Raw genomic sequence first — 27,747 nt, forward strand, 5'->3', positions numbered from 1 at the left:
CTATTTATTGAGCAATTTTCAAGAATTTCCAAGAAAATAATTTATCGGAACCAACCAAATTTCTTCGTTCACCGTGGTTCGATCCGTCTGTTCGATTAGGAACCTCGGTCAAGTTTCATTTAAAAGATAATTAGCCAGAATAACTGCAGCTATTCTTACAACAAATAGTAGTTTGTATGACACTTTAGCTTTTCACTTCTCCATCAATAGTTTAGCTTCTTCGTTAACGGTTCAGAGGGTAAAAGCGACACGTTACACAATACCAACCACGTGCGAGGGGACGGACGTGGTCCGTACCTATTATTAAATGGGTGTTTGAATAAAAAATTATTCATCATTCTGTTTAATAAAAAAAATGTAGCACTATTGTTACCTTAACTTGGAAAAACCTAAGCGAAATTTAAGTTAAAGTAAAGCCGATATCGACTTCCAATACTACACGAAAAAAAAACACTAAAATGGTGTTAAGCGTTTAAATTTCATGACTTTCTCGGATGATCTACTTAAATAATTAAAAACCTTCGCCTACTGTAAAATTTATACGAATTTCTGTTGCTTTAAGACTAGGAAGCAGAAACTTAATACGAAATGTGCATTTAGAGGGTTTTTTGGCCAAGCGATATTTGAGAACGTGCGAGGAAAAGGGCAATTTCAAAATACAACATGGGGTTTCCATGTTTCAACCACAACAAAGCGCTTTCTGCACACTTCAGGATGTAGGGAAACCTATACTAAACGTTCAACTTACATTTTTTCGCGAAAATATTCCAAGAAGCAAACAAGCAAATCGGCGCACAAACAAAACAACCAAAACAAAAGTCGAAATAAAAATTATTCCCAATTTCTCGCTTTTCTGTCAGCTGCAAGACGCCATATCCATGGGCACCAGCGTCGCGACGAAAAATAATCAATAAGGGACGATAGGGAAAGTGAGACGCGTTGCTCGGCAACCGCTCAGTACCCCCATCTCACGCAACAATTGATACATACTTCGCGTTTTTTTTTTGCAGCTGCATTTCGATTGCGCTTTAATTGTTTTACTTACATTCTAAAGAGAAAAAAACAAAGAAGTTATACCTTGTCTTCCGCTTCTTCCGCTCGACCCTCCGCTTCCAAAACCCTTTGCTCCAACTCGGAGAGCTGTAAACAAAAACAAACCGTTAGTATTAAATTTATTTGCGCCGCAAGTTTAAATGTTTTCACGTGCTACTGGCGGCGCCACCTAGGGGTGCGCGCGCCAAACACGCCGAAACTAAGTGCAGAAATCAATAATCGTGTAACATGTGTGGCATAACACTCGGGGGTTTATTCTGGCCGCGTTCAGTGATTAACCTTGGGTACAAGAAAATATGAAATTGTGTTATCGACGCAGTAAATGGTTTTCAATTTAAATTTATAATTTTCCTATTTCTGTGGTATAAATTATTCATTATTTTAAAATATCTGATCCAGTTCATGCGCATATAAATGCAAAATTACAATTTTACATAAGCAAGCTTCTTCAAGATAGTATGCAATGTTCCATGACCTAATTTTGCCAGCTGGCAAGTGGAATAGGAAAATAATACAAAGAAGATTGATTAAAATAATGGGAATCTACAATATATGGGCCGATGTGAAACAAGTTTATTCGTAACCGGAACCTTCACACTACAAAAATTCGCCTCCATATCATTTAAAAAAACGCCATAAAAATTCACCTCGCCAAAATCGTCTGCCAGGAAACTCGATCCCTAATGAAAATGTCCTCAAAAACCCACCCTTCGACTAACTTCTCTGAATTCCTTTATACCAAGCAGTATTACTCCGAAAATATTCATCCGAAACAAGATGAACTATACAGTGTGTCCAAGATAAGAATGAACAGCATCGAAGATCCTAAGAGATGCACAGTTGGTTACAACAAAGTTCCGTATTTTAGGGCTCAGTAAAATGATGTTTTAAAAATTGGGAAATTCCGATCCCTTTCCAAGAGATTAGAAAAAAACCTTAACCATATTCGTTTTTCGTTTTTTCTGACTTTGTTTGAAAAAGTATCAAAAAACAAATCTCGCTTCCACATAGTAACTTTTTAAGCTCTACGAGTACAAGATGGCGCTCACAGACTTTCAGTGCGACGACGTTTCGTCTTTGAGAAAAGAGAGAGAATTTTATTGTTCTCCTGTACTTTTGGCCACGTCCTGCATTTTGTTAATCTCATTTTCTGTCACATGCTCAATTTTCCTCATTGCAAAGTTGAAAAAAAGCCATTTTTTTGTTCTTGTTTTTGTTATCACGTCTTTTTGTTCATCTTGTTTCCTGTCACATGTTCCCTATTGTCCCTGCTCAAGTGTCCTTTTTTCCGCATTTCAATGAAAATTGAATAACAGAGCCATTTTTAGTGTTTTCTTGTTTTTTCGTCACGTCCCACACTTTGTACATCTCGTTTTCTGTCACATCTTGTTTCCTAGGCCCATGTCATGTTTTAATTTTTTTCTATATTTCAATCAAACTTTTGTTGTTCTTTCATACTGTTTGTCACGTCCCTCAATTTGTTCATCTCATTTTCTCTTACATTGTGTTTTCCATTGCCAATGTCATGTGTTCCTTGTTCTTCCATGTGCCATCTTCCATGTGCTCTTTTCCACGTGCACTCTTCCATGTGCACTCTTCCGTGCGTACTGTTTCTTATGCATTTTGTTTTCCAATGCACATGCCCTGTATTCATTTTTTTCTCATTTCAATCAATCATGAAAAAAGAAGCGCTATTTTTATTGTTCCTTGTACTTTTTATCACGTACCTCATCTGTTCATCTCGTTTTCTAACGCAGTTTGTTTCCCATTCTTCATGCTCATGTGTTCATTTGTTCCTCATTTCAATCAAAATTGAAAAAAGCGATATATTTTATTTTTCTCTTGTACTTTTTATAACCTCCTTAACTTTGTTCATCTCGTTTCCTGTCATATTTTGTTTCCCAATTGCCATGCTATGTGCCCTATAGTTTTGAATTTGTCTTTTGGAACATTTACATATGTACCGCTTCATAGTGAATTTGAACAAAGATATGTCTAGCGATAACAAGAAACGTATAGCGCGGTTGCCACGATCTCTTCGAACTTCCATTCTATTTAAAGTCGAGCACGCGATAAAAATGCAGGTTTAATATTCGTTTATAAGGTGTGCTAGTCGAGATCGTTGCGTTCACAAAATAGGTCTACTGAGACAGAGCTGGGTCGAGCGTTCTAAAAAACCGCTCGAGCGACGAGCACTCGAGCGCTGAGGAGCGGAAGAAGCGCTCATGGGCGGAAAAACCGCTCGTGGGCAGAAAAAAGTGCTTTAAGTAAACGCTCGAGTATCGAGCACCAAGCGGCCGCTCTGAATAGTGCTCGCGCTCGCAAGCGATTTTTCGAGCGAGACGCTCGCGAGCAGTACCCAGCTCTGTCACGGGAGAGATTTAAATAGGTAAGCAGTGAGGAGCGCGGGCATTCTAAGCTATTTTTCGCGAGCGGTCACGTACTACGTGAGGTACGTTAAAATTGGTTTCCTAGTGAAGTTAGGAGCGTAAGTCCATACGGAATCTTTATTCTTGGTTTATTTCGGGTAAATACAAAAGGTTTTCGTTTAACTTCAGGGGCGAAATATTGGTGTGTACAAAATGGATTCACGGTCGCATTTTTTTACCACGTATGTGTCAAGATTCGCGATTTCAAGAACCAGAACGCGCATTTATCGAGTGAAATCTCTCCGAATTGTAGCAAAGAATTAGCAGTTTAACTTCAGGTAATTTACGAGCGGTAAAATATATGTGAAGGAACATTTTCGAATCGGAGAAGTGCTTTTCAAATATAAAATGCGATTAAATAAACAACCATTAAACTCATTGTGATAAACAATCGGATCGCTAACCGTAACGGCTGGTTAAAAGCAAGAAGATTTAAGAAAGTGCGAAGCAAGAATAAAACAAGAGAGAAGATGAGCAAGCAGTAGTACAACAAATGAAAATTCAAGAAAACAGAAGTTAATAACAGGGAGGTGCGAGAGCAAGCTAAAGAAATTAATAATTGGCAGGAAAGAGTAGAAGAGTTAGAAGAGCATTTAGCCAACGCACAAACATTACATTTGAAAAAAAAGTGAATTACCATTGTAGAGAAGAATAATTTGAAGAATCAAGAAGAGTCAACTTTACTACAAATATGAATAGACAATTAGAAGAGGAACTAAAGAATAAAGAAGATGAATTGAAGTTGAAAGAAGAGAACATTCGGAAGAAGCTAGAAATAGAAGGAGAAGTTAGAATAAGATTTTAAATTGCAGGAAAGGGAGAAGCGATTAGCGTTGACTAGAGGAAGAATCGAAGACGATTATGAAGAAAATTGGGAATAGTTTCAAGAAAGAGGTACAAGTTAAAGAAATAAGAAGAAAGTTTGGAAATTCAAAAGAGGAAGAAAAAGAAGCAATACCTTACTTCTCCAATTTCAATGTAAATGAAGTTAAAAGAAGTTTCGAAAAGAAGTGAAGTGATAAGTGATATAGTTCAAAAGTTTAGTAGAGTAAAAGTACCTAACTAAGCCGTTATTTATACTAATTTTATAGTAAAGTGCTGCAGATCATAAACTACTTATGACACTACATAAACTTGACCCATACTGTAACTCTTGAGTACTTAAAAAGTAAGGCTTATATTTATCTTTAGAGAAAATTACTTGAGTTCGAGAACAAAATAAAACAGGCAATTTATAATGCGCTTACAGCAGATAGACCCCCCAAAACGAGTAGAGTTTATTTTTTATATATTTCTATAAATCAAGAGACGGTGAATATTACCAAAAAATACAGCGGAGATATAGGCCCATAATCCATGAAAAATTTTCTACATTTAGATAAAGCTTTTTATTGTAAATTCTCTCGTAGAAGGTTTAGACAGCAATAATGGATGTACGGGGCCGGAAAAGCCGATGGACTTTAAAGTTTAACTCTATTTTAACAATTTATAAAGGATTATAAAGGTTCTGCGGAGGTATTCTATACCTAATAAAGAAAGGGACATAAAAATAGTGTTTATCGCCGTCAGAAATTCAATTACAGTATCTTCACAGAAAAATCTACTTGTTGAATATAGCGGAGGTACAAGGAATATAAGCAAATACAAACTGAATAAATTTATGGAGCTTTTGTTGAACGTTGATGTTATTCAAAATCTCGTTTTACAACGATGTTTATACGACCAAGCTCACGTGAAATGAAATTCTGTCGGTCGCCCTAAGGGCGTGGAGAAATGAAATCATGCTTGTGTTTTTGTAAGAATAACGCATGCATTATGTATTACGTTATTTTCCTCTAAACAAACCTTAAAAGGTAGCGGAAGCGTTTTCTGTAAGGTTTAAAATCTCCACGAAAATTTCCGATGTTTGATGAACGTCGTCGATTACTTCTTAATAACGTGAATAAATCATCAGGCACGGATAGGGGAGAAATTGATTTATTATTAAACAGTTGTTTCGCAAAGTGTTTGTGTTACGGGAAAAGCAAACTTTAATGTATTGTTGTTCAACGGAGATTATTTACAAACTTGCAGTCAAATAACCCCCCAAACCGTCTATTCCGCTTCATGCACTTACATTTGGATATTCTGCGTTATACTATGAATGTTAAAATGATGGCGGAAATTACATGGTGAAAGTTGCAGTTTAATTAAAAAAATAAGTCAACTTGTGCCTTCTATTTGTACTGAACTTCGTTGTACTATAAGGCTATTTAGACTTCAAGAGTCTATTTTCAAGAAAATGGAATATGAACACGTGAGAAGGTAGTATTGAAACAGGTAAATGTGAAAAGACGTGTGCAGTTTGCGTACAATTAATTTTCGGTTATTCGCATTCGAATACGTTTCTGGTAAACAGTAACAGTAGTAATTACTAGACACCAATTTTTTTGCGAATCTGATTTGATTTCTTACCCGAAATCTTCGTTTGTCGTAACGCCACTTTTTTTTATATATTAGAGTACCGCTGCTCCAGTCTATTTCCAATGTTAACGTGTATTGTGTTAACTTACGTAGCTTGGACGATGTCTAATTTTTGTTTATAGATGCATTGTAATGTTTGGAATTTTTCCAGAGGAGCTATTGGTTAAGTTAGATCGGAGCAAAGAAAAATTGAAACAGGAATGGAAAAGTTTCAAAACAAATACGGGATAAAGATAGAATCCATGTGGGTGCAGCGGACGTTCAAGTCCTACCCACTATTCGGAAAATTTTAATGAATCTAATATAATCTATAAGGCGGCTGGAGGCTTTTAAAGACTTTTAGAGGCCCTTAAAATCCCTTAAATGTTCTTATACTAGAAGCCTCGTGAGGAATCTAAAACATTTAACAAGCTCTTTAGGCAAATTGGAAAGAGATCTTAAAAACCGTTTAGGGATTCTTATGAACTCATAAAAACTTAAGACTAAATTGAGACATTTAGTCTATGGGAGATCCTTAAAGGATCTAAAGGCCCTTAGGAGACCTTCGAAAACTATTTGAGGATTTTCGATGGCTTAGAACCTTTAAAAGCTCAACTCACAGTTCTTAAACTTTTTGAAAGCTTGAAGGTTGTGTCAAAAACCCAATAAGCTCTCAGAGCTCGGTTTTCAAGAGAGAAGAGAATCAAAAGGACCTTAAAAGTTTCAGGCAGATTCTTGTTAGCTCTTAGAGACTGTTGCAACTCTAAATATATATTAAGACCTATGAAAGCTTTGAAAACTGTTAAGGACTCCTAAAAGCTCCACAAACTAACCATTTTGACTACTCTTAAAGCGTAGGTATTATGCTTTGGTAATGAACTTTTCAGCCGACTTACAAATCTTGAAAGCTCGTAAAGGGTCTCCATGGTTCTTTAAAATTCGTATATTCAATACTTTTAATGGTTACTGATAAGAGCCACTAAAAACCATTCATCATACCATTAAATACTCATAAAGACGAATAAATCTGTTTTGTAATATTAATAACAATAATTCAGAGGATAAAATGGTACTAGGGAAGTCTCCATTAATTACCGTTAACTATTGGGAAGTTTCCCGTGTTTCCGTGTAAATCATGTACGTTACGGCATTTGTTAATAAGATAGAACAAGACAGGTGATGTTTAGCGTTTCTGTAAACCTGACCCGAATATTTCGGAGAAGAAGTTCGTATCACTAATCCTGAAACAATAATCAAGAAAACAAAATACGTTCTAAGAAATTTTGGAATCAGGACAGCATAATACGGGTGAAGGTCTTTATCAGTGAACTGCTAATTTGGTATCAGGAACGCTCTATACGTGAGGTCTTAACCAATGACGATTTCTGGTCCTTCTAATCCTAATGTTTTTAAATTCGATAATGAGAGGTCTATGTCAATTTTTTTAACAAGAAGCTACTTATGTTTTATTTAATCTCGATACTTCTAGGGGGCAATTTGGTATCAGGAGATCAGAATACGCGTGATGAATGAAAAGTGCCGTCTTGATCTTTATTGAGGATTTTCAAATACTGATACACGCATTTTTAAAACAGGGCTAATGCACGAGTAATTATTTTCGATAATGAGAGGTCTTTTTCAATTTTTTTAATAAGAAGCTACTTATATTTTATTTAATCTCGATACTCCTAGGGGACAATTTGGTATCAGGAGAGCTTAATACGCGTACTTCTTGCGGATTCTCAAACACTGATACACGCATTTTTGACAGAGAACTTTCTCTTTTTCAAGGAAACGCCACAAATTTGAACTTTTTTGCATTCCTGTGATCTTGATACAAATTATTCTGGAAAAATAAAGTGGAATCGTGCGAACATAATAGGTGGGATAAGTAGGTAGTAAGCAATGCGTACTTGTTTACTTTTCTGTACTCATTACTTTGTTCTTGATGGTATCGCCTCAGGAAGTGGCGAATTTTGATCAAAAACACGGCAAATAAAAAGTGTCATCGTTTTCGGATAATAGAATCAGTTCAAAATAAAATTGATTGTTTCTTTAATCCTGGTACAATTACTTTTAATAACTTACTATAGGAAACTATAGTGCTTGAACAGGTGTTTGTCAATTACACGTTTGAATCTCCTAGCGTTTCTGCAATCTTTATACACGTAATTTCAGAAATGAATTTAGCGCGTAGAAAAAACATCATAATATGTTCTAAGGAATTTTGGAGAGGAGAACAGAATTCTTCTTATTAGGATAGAAGAACAAGATACGTGAGAATGTCTTCGTCAATCAAGTTTTACAAATTTGAACCTTAAACCATTTCTGTATTCGTGGTAGTTATTTTCAGTAATTTGCGAATAGGAGAAGACAGTACCTGAGAATGTCTTCATAACTTATATGATAAACACTTAAATCTCATTACAGTTCTGTAGTCCTGATAGAAGTGACTTCGGCAATGAATTTATTCCCAGGAAAAGATAATATGTTCTAAGGATTTTAGGATCAGGAGAATGCGTTACTGCGAGGTACTCACTCTTTTATGTTTCTGAATAAAATATTTTTGTGAAGTGATTCAAAAGTCTTCGTCAATTGGATGTCAGAAATTTATATACCTTCTAGTGTTTCTCTGATAAAAATAATTTCGCCAAAAATTTAGCACCGGGAATACATGATAAGTTCTAATAAGCATTTTGGAATCAGGAGAACATAATTTTACGTTGAGAGGTTCCACCCTGTATATACAACTTACGACGATACATACATTTTTGAGAGTTGGCAACCATGCAAATTCTAGGTGGGAAAAAGCTGCCTGCGCCATCTAAAAAGCACAAACGGGGGTTACGTTTGGCATCTTGTTTTGAATGGCGGTCGTGAACGCCTCGCTCCATAAATGTTTGTTGTTATTTTGTGTTTTTTTTTATGCAGGTAGTAATCATTGCACTTCTTTATATAGTATTTGTGTTTTGTATGCCACATTTTATATTTTTTGTGTTTGAATCTTTGTTTTTGAAATTTACTTCGTTTAATCGCAATGCATAATCACATATCTAATACCGTTATGCTATTGTTTGTAATTGTTTACGTTTTTTGGTGTAATGCTTGCTTAATTTATGTTTATTGATGTTGATTACTTGGTCTTGTGTAACTAACCACCGGGGTGGTAAAAACTGTAGTCAAAATTGACCTACGAATCCTAATTCCTTGATTGTCTTCGACATTCAACTGTAGGCTCGAAACCCCGAAACCAGGGGCGGGTTACCTATCTTGCAGGAGCGGGATTACGCTAATCAAGGCTCTTCAGTTTAGAATCTATGTGCGATAAATGAGTGGCGATTCAATAATTTCCACATATCTTGTTTTTACCAATAGTTAAATTTGCCTACAAGGCCATGTAATTTTCCATCTTGCTTTTAACAAAAGGACTTTATTGCACCAAAGATGGTCACATCCTGTGTATTTCACACTTTCTTAGAATCTTGGTACGTGCTTACCTGGCCCATAATTCCCAAAACTTGTTTTTAACATATCTGTTACCTTTTGAAGTTTACCTGCTACTTTTTGTGATGTTACGCATTCACATCATTACAAACAATTAATTTTACAACACAATTTGATATTAATTTGACGGCTGGTTTTTTTATTGGTAAGTTCTTATTTTCCCCAGACTATTTATATTTTTATTCGGTGAACTACCATTTTCAAAGTTTATTTTTGCAATGTAATTTATTTCGACTTAAATTTTCGAGCTTCCACAACCTTAATAATTGCGATCATTATTAAACAAAAATTGCACTATTTGAGTGTTTTATTTTACGTTCCTTCCCTACTGTTCTTCAGGTCAAAGTGTTGTCTACAACTAACGTAAGGGGGTCCTGCCTTGATGTTTGATCACGTGCCACTTTTCAAATTTAAGCGGGATCTTGTTTACTTTTGAAGGGAATAGTCATTCGGGTGGCCATTTTTAAACGTTGCCGGGTTGACTTTATTTCCGTGTTCTTGTAGTGTGAAGTTAGCATAGAACCTGGGGGTTAAGTACACTACAAGGCATCTGATAACAAATATTTTTGGAAGGTAATGGTACATCAGGAAAGCATAATGTAAGGTCTTACGATTGTTTCTGATAACAGACCGGTTTCCGTCGACAAACATAAGAACCGAATCGAATGACCTTCGACTTGGCATGGGCAGATCTCAAGGTCAAGGTGCGCTCATATAGGCCTTGTTTACCTACTGTCAGTGTTTTTTAAATATTTTTTAAAATAAATTCACTAACAAGAAACAAAATATGTTCTAAGGAATTTTGGAACCAAGAGATACTGTAACGTGCATTAGTTGTTCCCTAAAATGCAAGAACCAAAAAATGTGTACTCATTTTGTGCACCAAATTTGTGCGTCAATAACAATGGAAAAATTTAAATGTTGAGGTTACAACTTTGAATTTTTATTTTGTGATCCGTCTGATAGGTCATTTCGTACCGGAATTGTCATTACCTACTGTATTTCGGCATGTATCACATAACCGCGTATTAGGCGGCCATTTTGTCCGAGTAAATTTAAATTTGAAACTATGGATGCACAAATTGTGGGAGGTAGCGCACACATCAGCACAAATTGATGTGTTAAGAGCTTTTCAGTTCTTGTATTTGATGGAACAGCTCAATGCACATAGTATCATAAACATATTTCTTTTTGTTCTCAATTTTCCTGAATTTGTATGTTGAAATAAGAGCTATTTCCACGGAAACGTGAATAAAACGAATATTACTTTTTGCATGTAAGTGAATCGGGAATCCCTATTGACTTGGGGTAATTTACAAGCGCGATCATTACCCTTAGCCTTAGCCATGTCGTTATTTGTTTTACATTTCGCTCTGTTTTTGATGTTTACTTCTGGAGAAATTAAATTTTTGTTACACAATGGCCGTATAACGCGTTCAAGTTAAGCGCAATTTTTGTCATGCTTTCGGCGGAAAGAAAATTTCATTAACTCTCGGCTTAATAAAAATCATGATTTTATTTTTTCAAAAGTAAACCTTTTTATTATGCAGGGTGTTATTTTTTATTATGTTCCCACCGTAGAGCATAATTTTAGCACAAAGAACGCGGAAATGAAATTTGGCTTTAATAGAATTTTTCTCTTAACTGCATCTTATACTAACGATTTTTCAATGATAATTCTGTTATACGCTCTCGAAGGAAATATCTTACAAATTTTCAGTTCCTCGGAGACGAGAACGACGCCGACGTCGTAACGTTTTGATAAATTAATGAAATATTTCCGCCACCCCCCTCCTGTTGTCTTAATGGATCCGCGTTACATTGTTCGCTCTAGGCAGGTGTTGCGTTTTATTAATTTTGGTACTTCGTCAATAATTCCGGACAGAAGAGCGAAAGCTCGACCTCAACGAAAAATACAAACACGAAATTCGTATTTGTCTGTACGTATGTGCGTTCAAACATGACATGTGCGTGCGATATTCACAACGGCGTCATAAATAACAAACATGGCCACAACTCCTGCGGGATTCGCGTGATATAGAACTTGTCAATTGATACAAATGTTGGGCAAAATCGAATATCTCGAGATTTCGTATATATACGCTCGCATTTACATGTCGCATTTAAAGATATTTTTCAAAATCGAAACATTTATCTTCTGCGTACGATTGCTGTATACGCCACCAACATTTTATGATTGCTTAATCAAAATCGCATCGCCAGGGATTTGGGTGATTTCAACTCGATTTTACAATTTAAATGAAATACCGAAAAGTTGCGTATCTGTATATGTTTATAAACGATGTCTCATAAAATTGTCAATTCAGCGAGAGAGAAGAGATATTACGAACCAGAGCGAACAAATTTTTAACTAAAATTTAGTATGCAATAGTAGAGCACTGAGACTTCGTCGGTCATCTTGGATTTTATTCGCGGAATTAATTTAATCTCGGAATCAATTAATCGAATAAATCCGAATATACGCAAAATGTCTTGCGAACTCGTTTTATTCGATTGTTTGTCCATTTTTAAGAAGGTCATACAAACTACACTTTAGCCCAGATACAAACCATACGAAGTTAAGATTAAGAACTAATTTTACTTTAGCCAAGATGAGAGCCACTTAATTGCAAGTAGGTTAATTTGTTTTCGAATGCGTTTGGAAATCACTTCCGTAATTGCATTGTAAAGAAATACTTTCTAATTCTTGTTAGTATTCGGCTGTCTACAGACGCGTCAACATCTATTTTGTCATTATAGTGATATTATCTGCACATTCCTTTCGCGGATGAATAATTGTACCTAAACTTGTTTAACTGTGCTTTATTCGCACTCATCCATAGAACTAATACTCACATAATAATCCTTTTTTTCCTTTTTTGACCAATTTGAAATGAATAATTTGTCATTTTTTAAGAGCAGCGTAGGTTTGGAATATGGCATCTTCCTTTTTCTCTCCCGCTCCCTGTTCACTGGGAACTTATATCGTGTGTAGCCACCAATTATGTTGGTTTTAATGTTTTCTTATGCAAAATTACTTCACATTGTCATTTTTATTGTATTATATTGTTTAAACTTTTTTTACCGATCTGGCAATTTTCGTATTGTCAATAGTGCGAGTGAAAAAAGGTAAGTTCAATTTTTTATTAATAAAACAGAAACAGTGCGCGAGTGCAAAGTAATAGAACGTCACACTGGAGAACGCAATTTTGAAATAAATAATTGATATCAAATGTCGCATTTGATTACAATTTTAATTACTTAATTTAATTTAATCCACGAAATAGATTAAATCGAAACGCTAATTAAAAGGCGCAAATCAAATTATGCGAATAAATCCTCCGATGAGAATTGCTTGGCCACATGCACAAATTGATCCGATTCTCAGATTTATAATTAAATATAGTGCATTAAAATCTAAGTCTAATTGTAAAGAATTAATTAAATTACTCCAATTAAACCCGCTAAATAAATTAATTGATTTAATCCAAATTCAAATTTTCAAGAAATTATTCAAAATTTCCAGAAATAATCAAAATAAGGTTCCGAAAACATCATTGACCACGTGACTTCTTTGATTTCATTACATTATTTCCCTCGTTCATCACATCTCGAGTTTTTCGGGTAAAACATTTTTTTTATTGCAATTCTTCATCGTTCCGAGTGCCTCTTAATTCTTGATTTTCCACCAAAAACTTTTGATTTCATTTTGCATACCGGAGACTCTTTTCTTTTCTCTTTTACACACTTCTTAATTGTTTCCTACATATTCCTTTTGCAATTTATTATTTTTTATTTTTTCCGTTTTCCAGCTACTTTTTGTAGTTTCGAGTCTAAATTTTTCTCAAATCTAGATAGCCGTTTTTTTTATCATAATACGTCTCTAGGAGTTAATTGAATACAAGGGAGAAGTAACTGTTTTATAACACGTGTTTTGCGTGTCGCAATAATTTGAAATGTTGCGTTTTTTCCGTCGAGTCGAGAATTGAACTTGGAACATTTTTCAAACTGAAAGCACTATTGCCAATTTCGTTATTATAAGAGATAGAAGGTCGGTTAAATAGAGAACTGCCGTGTTTTTTACAATGGTGAAAGCAGAAAAACAATTGGCAATCGCATTCTTAAAATATCGACAAAAACCCACTTTTTTCTAATGTTAGCAATAGGCACGACTTTAGTTTCATAACGTTTCGTTGTTGCGTTGAATGTACCCATAGTTTGAGTGAATTTTGTCGATGAAAGAAGAGGTACTTCGCGAAAGATGTGAAAATCTGAAGTGGAAAATCCAAATCCATCCAGTTGAAATTGCGGCAAACGTATTTGCGTGTCGTTGATATCCTCGTTGATATCTTTCCCAGGTTATGGCATCTGTTTTAATTTAATTACCTATCTCTCTTTTACCTATATCACAATCCGAAACCCATTTATTAACGGTTTTTTTATGTATCTTTCGCTGTATGTAACCAGCATTGGGGTGGTCATGTTAAAGAAGTACCTTTGTTCTGGATGAAATGTTAATACTCATTTTTGAATCAAAGATTGATATCTGTCTATTAGCTATCTAAGATCAACGAACTGCTACGACAATGATTATCTAAAATACCGGGCCTAAAAACGTGCAGGTGACTTGTAAGTACCTAAATTTTATGTCCACTTATTATGTGCACTTCAGACATCAAGAGTTTTAGTTTTACCAATAAAATCAGTGGAAAACAACGATAATGACAGCTATTGGTCAAAACTAGAATTACAGTGGGGGGAGGAAGGGGGGGTGTTTAATTTGCATCTGTCGTTATCGGGCCTGGTACGTAGTGGATTTTTTCTGATGCGTCGAAATCCTCAGTCAACGTGGATTTGAGAAGTGTCATCATTTTTCCGGTAGTCAGCCGGTGTTTGGAGTTTTCAATTTGTCAGTTAAATTAAGAAGAATTGATACAGGAGTAGTTGCCGATTGCTGTCCACAGTTAGTGTTTACGCAATTAGTTTCAAGTTACAGACAGGAGTTGATTCTTCAATTTTAAAGTTGTGTCTTCATTGAAAGTAAAGTTTGTATCCGAGCTGCCAATTCAATAGTGTCTATTGTCATGGAACCAGTGTTGGTGATTTAAAAAAAAAAGAAGAAAGTTGTGGTTTATTTCACAAACGATATCAGAAAATTATGTGTCGATTTGAATTCCAGTAAAAAGTAAAGAAATTCCAGTTAAAGTTTGTTTTTGCTTGTTCAATAAAAATTTTCTTGTGTCGTGATAATTTAATAGTGTTGTTTCATTTGAATTACATATTTCCGGAACTTCAAGATTTTGACAAATCAGTGTTGAGAATTTCCAGCATTTCGGAACCCAGTTGGACCCTGAGATTCAATTTTTTCTTTAATTATTAAAAATAAAGTTTGTTGGGAGATTGGAGTTTGTTACAAGTTTTAATTTGTGTAATTTGAGCTAGCTCGCTAAGTGTTAATTGAGTGGTGTAATAAACTCAAGCCATTGCACACAGCAATATATAGATAATAATACTGATTTTTAGCACATTTTTTAAGAATTAAAAAAAATGTGCTACTGTTTGCGTTTCGTCCGTCCGTCCCTCCGGACCCACTTTTGCCGTTTGGAACTACTTCTAGGGGAATGGTCTTAGAGTCCTGTTTTTTTTTGCAGTAAGTAGCCTATACCTTGACGGTGTGCCAGAGGGCCATCAAATTTCGCTGCTAAAAGGGGGTCCCCCACGATAACTTTCCCGTGCGACTCTTTTTCAAGATCAGTGAGTGACGGGGCCTGAGGGTGCGTGTGGGGGGGGGGGCTGAAAATTGATTTTATCTCTAATGAAAGATTTCAACGAAAGGAATTAATTTCTACCAACCATACCCCTCCTCCTCGACACATATCGCGATCGGGTATATTCCCTTATACCTCAAGAACGGATTGTCGGAAGAGGGTACTCACAAAAGGCGATTGACACGTCTGCAAGAAATATATCCATTGGTGATGTCAAAACAAAAGCTATTTCGGTTTAAAATAATGCGCTTTATCTGCAAAAGAGTTGTGCACAAATTATACTTGCTTATAATCTGTCACTATGCGGTTTTAGATAAACAGCCTTGGAACCCTCTAGAAGTCCTTTATAAGCCTAAAAAGAAATTCTTTCAGGAACCTAGCAAAATTTGAAAAAGACATAAAAATGCCTGTAAAGGTCCAGTAAAGACTTAAACATTATGAAAAGCGAATCGAAAGCTATGGTACACTCCTAAAGATGCCTGGAAGGCTTTTCTAGGGGAGCACCTATGAAAATTATTATTTTTATTATAATTATTATAATGTGCCTCACCAGATTTATGCTTACGAGCTGCCACTGATTCTTTGCTTTTAGATATTAACAACTGTAACGGTAGGTTCCATTATTTCAGCTAGTTCAAATTAAGGGATTTTTATTTATTTTGCAATCGTTATCAAGCTTACAAAGTAGCGTGAGAATTGCTAATTCATCGGTTTTCCACTCCATGTGAAGTTGAGTTATTGATGTCGAGTGAGATTGGATAGAACAAGAGTTTTATTGGTGAAACAGATTGTATTCAGGCAATCAGTGTTAAGCCGCGGGACAATTCGCGTCGAACCGTAAGTGACAATTGGCGCGAAATTGTCGGTCACCCGTAGATAATCGCCGGGTTTGTTTTTTATTTTGCGTTAGAAAAATTCGCGTGAAGTCGTGGACGAGCTTAAGTCAGCCACCGGGAATTTATCGCAGGGTGGATTTTATTATGTGTTATTTGAACACTACTCGAACCGTAAACACTACTTGCAGAGAAGATAATACGCTACCATTACGTTTAAATCAACCGCATTGCGAATAAGGTTTTTAGTGACATTCACTTAAGAGGGATATTTTGTGGTTTGGAAACCATCGTCGTAAATACAAATCATAGGAAACATTTTAACCCATAGAGATAACAGCGGCTTATCCTCAAATAAGGTTTATTTATGAGACAGGGCAACTATTACGATAATTACGAGCAAGTGGAATTTTAACGCACAAAAAATTAAAATCGTGTGATTTTAAGCAAAGTTGGTTTAGAAATACTTTAAGATTGTGAATTGCTAGTAAGAGGAGTATTTTTTGGTCAAAGGAGCATTAAGTTAGATAAGAAGTGATTTTTGAATGTATGTAAAGATTTTGAATTAGAACTTTGTAATAAAGTGATTTGAAGCAGAATCGCGAAGAGTTTAATTATTTTTGCAGGTAGAAAAAAAATGGTTTTGGAACTACCCGTTAGCAATTTTCAGCATAAAATGAATGTAAAGGGATTATGCAGCGATGCTTCTGCTGTCTTGCGTGATTCATGTCAGATAGTAAACTCCAAAAAAGTTGTGCGTGCATTTATCACATTTGCGTACATCGTAAAATGCGCAATGAGATCGTCAACATGGAAAGAATGGGCCCATAAACTTTCAGTCAAAAGTGTCGTTCGAAGCCTCCTTTAAATTTCTCATCACGTCCATCGTGCAGACGCATTTCAATTTGTATACAATCGAAACTATTTAAAACGACATTCGGAGCACTTCACTCATTATCATGAAGAAAAGCCCCAATGTATATCACTGTTACGTTTGGGGAAAAGAAAGGCGACGGAATAGCAGTATAAACAAAAGTTATTTCTCAATTCCTTCCTACTTTATTACCGGAATTAACGTTTCCTTTGTTTATGCGTTTTTAATATGGAAAGGCCTTTGAATTGTTAATTAAAGTATAAACTTGCGTTTTGCTTAAAGCACTAAACGCCGTTAATAGCTCGTAAAGCTTTTAGATATTACGATATCCCTAAAAATAATAAAAAAGAAGCACGTACTAATGTTTAAGCGTAATAAAGCTCTATCTAATAAAAGTCCAAAATCAGGTATCATTAACTTATTCTTTTTGCTTTTCAACTCTTGCCTATCTTCAATCAATCAATTCCCTCGAAACATTGAATCGTCGCAAGTTAATCGAATCTTTGAGGGTAGAGCTTCTTTCAGCTTAATATTACGTAAAAGTTTTAATCGTGATCAGTAATTAAAAGATTGTAGACGCTAGTTCGAAAAAAACAAGTCATAAAAAAAGGAAAAGAAGTTAAATGAGAAATTCTTTTCCCGTATATTTCGTAGTGTTTCGGAAAATGAGCTACGAGTGCTGTGCTAGACGAGAAATTAAATTAATCAAAGCAATTTAGTTCAGTCATATACCGTAGACTTTGCGAATAGAATATTGCAACTCTTCTTTTTGTAATCCTTTTTATGAAGTGCACTCGATTTTACGATTACACGGCCCGCGTAAAAGATTGCTACAAAGAATATTTGAGCAGAATCAATTTTATATACGTTTAGTTGATCTGCTTGGCCATTTGTACTTTCCACTTATTAACTTATTCTTATTTCATTTTGTGTATTGTTTTGATTTTTTTTTAAATTTTGGTTTTGAACCTTTTGAATGAGTAGGCTAAGCCGTTCTTTAACCGTAAGGGTAGATAAAGTGAAACAAATGATTGCGCATTCTAATGACATCTGCCATTCTTATTTCAAATGCATGATATAAAATGACGTTCAGAAAATCAGAACAGACAATTCTGTTTCTATGGAAACGACCGCGACGGTAGAACCTAAGCTTGCTATTTTTGACGTCTCTAAATTAAATTCAGAATTGTCAGAAGCTTTACAATAATTTATATGGCTTCTGCTATAAAATAAAGTTTTGCATTATACACGACGATAAAGGGAAACTAACCATCTCCAGAAAAATAATTCACTCAATGGTTTAAATATTCCTTTATCGTCTTGTATAATAAATAACAATTAATTGTTGAATTTTAAATTTCCTAAATTTGAACAAAATGGAATCTTCATTCGAGATTACGTCAAATATGGATCAAATATCAGCATATTTAGGTTTGATTGTTGATGGCTGTAGCGTTCCTTCCTTCTGCAATGCTTGTACTTTTTGTAGTGGTTATTTACAATGTAATGCCAGCTCAATAGCAAACACATATTTCACAAAACCTCCAATTAAGTTATAGTGATTATGTTCGCATCTCTCATTTAATAACGAAATGAACATATACACAAAAAAGAACTGATCGCATGAGTAATGTAATACTCTCTAATTAAAGACTTACATTTGCCTAATCTGGTAATATAAATTCTAAAAGGAGTGTTAATGTGAATTTAATGTTCGAAAATTATTCGGCAAATTTTCAATGTACCTGTAATTGTCGGAATGATTAGTTTAGGAAACACGCAATGCTGGTGGCCTAGTTTTATCGAATTACATGAAGATTTTACTCGATCACATTGTAATAGTGTAACATTATAGGTTAATAACCAAGTTTATTTACCGAGTGTCCGATTCGAGAAATTTTGATGTTAGTCTAACAAAGGCGTTTTCTTTTTGTCCTTGTTTTAATTACACATTCAAAATAAAGGTTTTGTAACAAACTATTTTTGAAAGTAGGCACGTAAAACTTATTATTGGTTGACGGTCACTGTAATTTTTGTTTGAGATTCACTGTAACACCAAAATTTTATCACATTTGTGCGTGGCGAATTCTCTTTGCCCTTTCATTCTGGCCGTGGTTGCGCATGTATTCCTTGTTCATTTTCCTGGCGGCGCTTGTTCATCGGCACGCTTAAGAGCAGTTTCGCGCATCGGTAAAGATTTCCATGAAGGTTTAATTGCAAATTTTTAAAACTCCTCCAATTGATGTCTGATCGAGTTTCTGAATTGTCTCCCAGTGTTGGAGGCTATAATTAGAATTCAAAGCGATTGCATGTGTAAGTGGCCGACATTTTTTTAACGGTTTTACATGGAAGCGAAGTGGCTGCAAGGTCAGCATTTAACCGGGATAATCTTTTATCTCAGCACTTGGAGCGTAGATAAGGAATTAGATCATCGGGTCAACTAGAATAACTTGATTACACTGGAATGAAAATAAGTTAGTAACTAATTGGATAACTCCTCTTGAAGGATCATTTCAAAACCGATAATTCTCTTACAAATTTACCCGTCTTTATTTGTTCGTAGTTTATTGTTGTCACCCAAATCGATCATCAAATTATTGTGCATTCCAATGACATCTGTTATTCTTATGATGACCTATGGGACGCGGAGCACGAAATGAAGTTCAGAACAGAATACAATATTGTTTCCGTGGAAACGACGGGAGAACCTAAACTTGCTATTTTGGACGTCTAAATGAAGTACCTACGGAATTTTTATAATGATTTCTATGGATTATGCTATGAAATAAAGTGAATCTTGCACTCGATGGTTAAAACTTTATCGTCTTGTATAATAAATAACTATTATTGAAGTGATGTTGATTGTCTTGAGGAAAACTATATCGACTTTTCCTTAGTTAATTTCATTATTACTTTCCTTCGCATCTTCCCAGTTCTATACAGGGAAAGTTTTCAAAGAAACTGGGTGGCGCTCAACCATGCGAAGATGTTACGAAGAATTTATGCCAAAACGAACTAACAACTGCACAGTATCGCATGCCCTGTTATGCGTTATCATCCCCGAACTAACTGGCCGTTTATGCGGCGGGTTTTTTTTAGTAAAAGCAGTGCCAATTTAACTCATTAAGGAGCAGTTAAGAGTTTTCATGGGTCACCAAAGTCCCCCCCCCCCCCGGTCTTTTATGGCGATAAATATATTCCTGATGTTTAGAGCCTCCAAGAGACCTTTATGAATTGTTGAGAATCCTTAAGGATCATCGAGACTCACATGCCCACGCCTCTAACAAACTTATGGAAGCTTTTGTCTTCAAAAAGCGTCAAATTCTAGCAACCTTTGAGTCAAGAGGTGGAGTCTTCTTAAAACGTCAAGGCCTTTAAGACCACTTAAAAAGTATTTATTAGACCTTAACAGCCTTCAAGGATCTTAAGAACTTTTTGGAAGCTTAAGAAGTCTTTATGGGTTACAAATGTTTTCACTCCAAAAGGTTTCTATGATCTTCACAGTTTTTTTAATATCCTTTACAGGTTCTAATAGGCCTTAACCAGATTTTGAGAGTCCTCAAGGATCTTTAAAAGCTTTAATCTGTAGTAATATTACATATCTGAACCTTGAAGCGTCCTTAAGCTATTTACGAGCTTTAAAGCTCTAAGTGTATTTAGAGGGTGAAAGACTTAGGCGCTTTTAAAAGTAGCTGCCAAAAAGCCTCCTAGGGTATATAAGCGTTTAGATGTTTAAAACTTATGAATCTTTAAACGTTTCCAGCGACCTTCAAAAGTGTTCTGTCAGTCCATCTTCTAAAAGTGCCAAACCTTCAATTGGCTCATACAGCCTTTATTAGTATTTGAAAATCTTTACGGGCCATTTCAAGTCTTCAATACGTTAAGAAACGCGTTTAAGACTTTTTATGAATCCTTTGTTTTCCGCCATTTAGTATTCATTTCAGCTACTCCTTACGCCATCGGTATATTTTTCGTAGTTCATTATTCTGCCACTAGAGATCACGCAAAGTAGTATCTTTCTGTATTTCAATCACATTTATTGATTTCCTCTTCCATGTTTTTCGATTGCGAAAAACTGATCCTGTTAGAAAACCGAGAGAGCTGTTGTTGATTTGTAAATCATAACGCTGCCATATTTTTACTTTGCCGATCTCGGATCTCCGGGGATTATTTATTAGCCGTTGTGATTGTCTGAGAAGCTTCCTTGCGCGTAGTATTACTTGATACTCTTGCTTTTGCTATTTAACGTCATTTGAATTATTGTTTTGTGCGTGAGTGATTACCATTTTTAATGTTCGAGTTACCCGATTATGTCAAACGTTAATTTTGGTCTCGCACATCTTGTATGGCGTGATGTCACGATTCCTCTCTTTTTGTTTTTGTGTTTGTATCTGATTGCAGATTTTAGGGCAAACGCTCCTTCCGAGCTCAGTAAGGCTGTGGTTCGAATTCTAATTTACTTTTATAAAATTTTAGTAAACTGGGCATCCTTGATCAAGTCCCTAGGTGGCAAGAGAAAAATGTAATACGAAAACTTCTTACCTCCTTGGTGGTAATTTGGGCTCGATTAAACACAACATAAAACATTTACAAATGTGACAAAATGATTAGACAAAATCGATCAATAAGACTGAAATAAAAATAGGCACTCAGGGTACTCAGTATAAATACCACGCAATAAGCGGTCGATTGAAACTATTAAAATTGGTTCTTTGATGGTTTAATGGTGGACAAATTTCGCTTTAACGGATACTTGAAGGTCTTCAAGAAAGGTATAAGCGAAAACTAATCGATAAACACAACACTCGTAAACGTAGACAAACACTTCCGCTTTAACATTCACTTTTATCACGACCACTTAAATCTGTTTAAGACTGTTTAACTTTCTTCCATAGAACTTTACAATTAAACAAGACAGTCTTTTCAAAAAGCTTCGATAACGGCAAAACTGCAAAACACCAAAACCACCCGGTTGTCAAACCAAAAAAAAAACACGATTAACGTCCATCAAACAAGTATCGATAAAGGTCCTCCTCTTCTATTTAAAACATTCTTCCCTATCTCTGTTTCAGGCTCTCCTCGACTTGAATGTATTTGAAATACCTATTTTCTTATCGGCGAAAACTGCTTATCTTGCGACTAATTAGCTTATGCAGTGAAAACACTCCTACTGCAATGGCCGGAGATAATATGAGATAACTTTAACAAAACATTTCACGCAAATGTTCCTTATTTTTTAACATGTCATTCAACTTTACAATAAAGTAAACAAAATAAACAAAGTGATTATATTACGCAACAAACAATTCTTATACAAAATCACATTGACTTGAAATCCAAATATGATCGAAATTGCGTTCAATCTCAAATATCAACCACATTTAACGTTACAAATAGTTACCTAACGTACGAAAATGCACATGGGATTCAATATGTGAAATTAACCCCTAAAAATTTAAAAATTCATAACAAATGCCTGATTCGGAAAAAAAAACACATTCATGCTTGCAAGGTTGCTTACTCTAAAAGGTAAAAAAGATATACCAAAAAGTGAGATATTAGACAGGATCAAAACAAACAATATGGTTTTTTAAGTACTTAAGGCGTATAGCGACTATAGGGGTTAAATTACGCCGCATAAGGTTACATTTCTGTACACGTAGAAAAACTCGTACCGGAAAAAGCTTTGATTCAGCTTGTTTTGGAGTGAATGGGTTTTATTAACGATTCATTGATTGATTGATTGGTAGCAAGAAAGACACTAACCACTGAATTTTATGGAATCATGGATCTTATACAATGTACATAAAGAAGTTTTAGGTGTGGATCTACTTAGATGTGCATTTGTCAAATATGAGAATTTAAATTATTTCTAATTCATAAGGAAATGGTCATTGGTACACCTCACAAAAGGGTTACAATGGATTATCATTTTCTTTAGCCCTTCCAATACAAAACTAAATTATGTGAAAATTATCTTGTTTCTTTTTAGGATAATTACGGTTTCTAATTAATGACATGTTTCATACCGCACACTATATAAGTACCGAAGGTAACATTGCACAACACTTACCACTTCCCTAAAAAGTATGTATTCTATTACTCGCCTACAATGCAATTTCATTAAACAAACACAGTATGGTAGGTGTATAATTGCAGTTCGAAAGTTAATTTGATTTGCGCTAACGGCGAAAAAAAAATTCTCTTTTTACCCCTATAAATTTCCACCGGTGTTATTTTTCCTGGAGGTTTATTTGTATTTCTGATTGCAGGTGTAGGTACACGCAAAACAATCAGTATTGATTACTTCGAAGGTAGGTATATATCGTGTCCGATCTGGGTTAAATACATCAAGACGTATATTTACACTTTCATTTTGATAAAACTGCCCGAAAGGCTATAAAAATGTGTTTGTGAATTCGGCGTCTATGTTTCCCGCGTGTATAATTATTGCTTTTTATATTTATTTGACTGTCGTAGATAACACATTATGTCATCATTTATTTCTCTGCGTTTTAAGGTAAAGAATTGATCAGTCCATTTATTTTTCCATTAACCTAATTATCTTGCTACACAAAAAGAAAATGGACGTATAGATCCATTTTGACTTTACATTTCATCGAGCGGTCTATTAGGCAAATGAAAAATGGCCTGAAAATTATTCCGAGGCGGTATGTAGAGGTGGATGCATTTTCTTTGTGGAAGCAGGAAAATATAAACCACGTGTTGCGCTTGTTTAGCTTTCCTCTTTAAATTTCTTAGCACGTTCAGGTAGCTACCTGCTTTTACTTCCACGGCTTTCACGATGGCGATAAAATAAAACTGAAACTCCGCAATTTGTATCTACTCGGGTATAATCTTGAAACATTCTGAGGCGTTTATGCGTTTATTCTGATTATTGGATTGCGTCGATCAGTCCCATTAAAGAAAGTTCCTAACCTCCGCGTCCCGCAATAATTGTAACGAACGACTGTTGGGCTCTGTTCGCTCGGCAAATTACTTAATTAGCGAATTCGAAATTAACAGACTCGTTAACGTTTGTATCGTTCGTTTTATATAAATTAAGGGAGTTAATTATTGTAGTTCAGTTTCGGTATTTCACGCTAGGAAGAAGATCGTATAATGCGAAATTGAATTTCTGCTACCATTTTAGGTTCGTATACCCCTATTATTCTTGAATTTTCATATTGTGCTCGATACGTTTGGATTCTTTTAAATTTATCGACGCTTTATTGTTCATTCTCAATGTCAAGCTCAAATTTCAGGGGATCGCGTAAGTCGTAGTCTACGGAAGCATAGAAGAGCCATACGAATTTATTTATTCGATCTGGGAATATGCAGTTCTATTACAAATCTGATGCCTAGAAATTTACAGATCCACCTGGAAATATCTAGCGAAGAAAGCGTGTACAGGGTGTTCCATTAGAAAAAAGTGCGTTTTGTCGATATTTCGAGAATGCCACTGTCAAATGTTTAGTTTGAATACTTACTAGAAATTAATAATATTATAGCTTCTTTTTAATTTTACTAGTATAATAAAAAATGGCGTATGGACTATTATGCACAGATGTATTATGTACTGGCAATTATACACGATATTTATATGACATAATTGCCATTTTAAAGACCTTGAAATCGTTACCGCCATACTAAATGAAAGTATGCTTGTCAAAATCTTTACATTTTGCCCCAAAAAGGGCTAGCCTATTTTCTTGACCTGTTGAAGAAATTAGAATTAGAACTCAGTTTTCCGAAACTTCCGTCCGGCAAAGCAAGTGCAAAATAAAAATGGGATACAGAACAAAACCGTCCGTTTGAACTGGATTTTATCTCGAAAAAAGCGCGCTTAAAAAACTTGAAGTCTAATATCAATCCCATATTTTTCCGTTAACTGCAGGCTGCGTATTTAATTAAAGAAGTTTTAATTTTTGAATGCATTCCATATTAGGTACCCAAGCGATTCGGAATTTCTTAGTTCCCTCTCCGTATTATGGGAATTCTATATGGTAAACGCACTATGAATTTGGATCTTTTTGCTTTTGCATATTCACCGCTACGATTTGTAAGTAGTACCGAAATTATGAGCTTTACCGTAACTTTACTTTTGCAACCGTAGCGTACTTAAATCTGTTTGCTTTTGCATTTTTGCGTATTACATTTATAAGTACCGTAATCATTGCCGTAAATTCATTGTGCACGGTGCACCCATACCGTTTTATTTTGCTTTGATAGTTCTGCAAGATCCCAGGGCTCCCATACCTTACTTATTTTTTGATGGACCAAATATGTACAATATACTATTAGTGTATATGTTACCGGCAAACTGCGAAATCCGGCATTTTGCAAAATCCCTAGGCATTTCGCGAAATGGCCAATGCAGCAGGCAAAGTGATAAATCGAACTCGAGTTCGCACTTCTCGTGCCTCTCTTTAGGGATTTCGCAAAATGCCTAAACGTTCAAGCAAAGTGAGAATACTCGAATATTTTCCACAGATTGCGCGTACAGGGGTGCCAAACGTAAAACCGTCGCGTTAGTACCTTCCCCCATCTGATATATTTTCCACAATAAATCCAAAGCTTGACTCAACAGAAAACTCATAGATGAAATGCAGTCTAAACGTGAGCGCAATATTTGACGAGTACTTAAATAACATCGCAATCGTACGCGTCGTTTACCATCCAATGGCAACGCTGTATCCGCAATCTGTCGGAAATGACGAAACCTTCGCACTTTGCCTGCATGTTTAGGCATTTCGCGAAATCCCTAAAGAGAGGCAGGCAAAGTGCTAACTGCAGCTAAGTTTCTCACTCTGACTGTTGCATTCGTCATTTCGCGAAATGCCTAGGCATTTTGCAAAATGCCGGATTTCGCAATTTGCCGGTAACATATACAATGAGCGTGCACATACCCCCTAGCTTAAGTTGATGGCCAATTCTCAGGTACCAGGTGTTACAGATACGTGCGCTTGAGTCTGAGCGAGATAGCTATACGTAATACGCAGGGCCGGCTCAAGGCAAAAGTTACGTGTAAGCAAGCACTAAAATTTGCGCCTCTGTCCCCCTCGCTAAAGCCTGAATAATGGGAACTTTTGGCAAGCATGTTTTTAAAAATGAAAAAACTTTTCGCCGTAAGTTTAGCGCATTTTCCATGAATTCATCAGTACTTCCGCACAGGTCATACAACGGACTGTTTGTGTGTACAAAGGAAGATAAGTTATGGCATTGCGTGCCTTTACCAGAAGAATCTCTGGTTAAAATTTAAAAAAATCTCTATAAATATGAAAGTTGACATCTGATTTTTACAATATGCGATATGTTTGTCTTTACTAGAAGTATCTGTGGTTAAAATTTTAAAGAAATACTTTCATAAATAAAAAAATTGACATCGCGCAGCGCACATTAATCGTCAAGATTTTTCTTGGTTGAGGTGCCAGAGCTATTAGCTACCGAATGCAAAAAGAACGAACTACATATCTTGAAATCTGTAGAAGTAGTTAAAGCCTCGGACGGACAGACGGACGGAGACAGTGGCCATAACAGCACCTTGCAACATGAGTTGGAAATTGCGCTAAAAATACAGGTTGTTAATTAATGTCATGCAGATATTTCAGGGGGTGGTACCACTCGTCAAAATAAGAAAAAAATGCAAATATGTACATTTGCGTGGTCTAACTGAAGGACACCATTTTTGATATACAGGGTGGCAAAGTTTCAAATTTGTTCTCGTATTTTGGGTTTTCTCTCTTACGTTCATGTTGCATGTTTTGTCCATCAGAAATAAGTAAGGTGTGGGGGCCCTGGGTGAGCTTTAGGTTACTTTACGTTCCACTAGGTATAGCAGGGGGGGGAGGGGCTCACCGCTTAAGCGCGAACTACTCCACTTCGACGGAATAGGTGTTCTCGATCTCTCGGAGGTACTTATTCTCAAGAAAAACGCTTTTCTAGGGAAATAGAAGGTTTGATAGATCTTTCCCAACAGTGTTTAGGCCACGTCCAACCCAGAAAATGGCGTATAAAGAACTAGAAAGCTCAGAAACCATAGTATGTGTAATGTGACCATAGAAAGGCTTGAGATAATCCTGGTCGGATTTCTACGTCTTTTCCACAACGTTCGATGCAGATGTCGTTCTAGGGAGCGCACATGAAAAATTTATACAAAATTTCTCCAAAATCTCAACAAAACTCCTACAAAGACTTTTCAAAGTCGCTTTAAAATCTCTTTAAAATCTCCCCAAAATTTCCTCATCTCTTGAACATCTTTTTTTCTTATAATTTTAAAATGTCTCCAAAATCACTTCAAAATCTCTTCAAACTCTCTTAAAAATCACTCGAAAATCTCCTCAAAATCTCACAAAATCTCTAGAAAGACTCTTCAAAGTCGGGTCAAAATCTTTCCAAACTCACTTCAAAATTTCTTCCAAATCACTTCAGTCTCTATAATATCTCTGGAGGGTATCTTCAAAATCTTTCCAAAATCTCTTACAAATCACTTCAGAACCTCTTCAAAATCTCTTTAAAAACGATTAAAAGGCACTTTTTATAACAATTGAAAGCTTTAAGAAGCTTCCCATGTATTTACTAGAGCTTTACCAAAGCCCTCTAGTGCTCTTTCGAGCTGCTCCGTTCAATAACTCTTTAAGAACATACCAGAACTTCCATTTTTCATAACTGTTAAGTCGTTTCTAGAGATTTATAGACACTTATCTGGGCCTTTATAGAAGGACTCTTTAAAGCTTTCTAAGCTCCTGGAATGTTTTGCAATAGGTAGCCCATACCTTGAAGGTGTCCTAGACGGCCATCTAATTTCATCTGGAATTTCAAAAACGTGCGTAACTTTTACATAC

At 35.6% G+C, this 27,747-nt stretch overlaps 1 protein-coding gene across 1 annotated transcript in view; it reads right to left on the bottom strand.

Annotated features, from left to right (window-relative positions):
- LOC116169720 (uncharacterized protein CG43867-like) overlaps positions 1–27,747 on the bottom strand; it is a 125,910-nt gene that overhangs the window by 89,326 nt on the left and 8,837 nt on the right. Inside the window, exon 2 of the mRNA XM_031485875.1 lies at positions 1,078–1,140. Within this exon, the coding sequence (XP_031341735.1) occupies positions 1,078–1,140 (63 nt within the window). The remainder of the gene's footprint in view (positions 1–1,077; positions 1,141–27,747) is intronic.

Source organism: Photinus pyralis, unplaced genomic scaffold, assembly GCF_008802855.1.
Source record: "Photinus pyralis isolate 1611_PpyrPB1 unplaced genomic scaffold, Ppyr1.3 Ppyr1.4_LG4, whole genome shotgun sequence".
NCBI lineage: Eukaryota > Metazoa > Arthropoda > Insecta > Coleoptera > Lampyridae > Photinus > Photinus pyralis.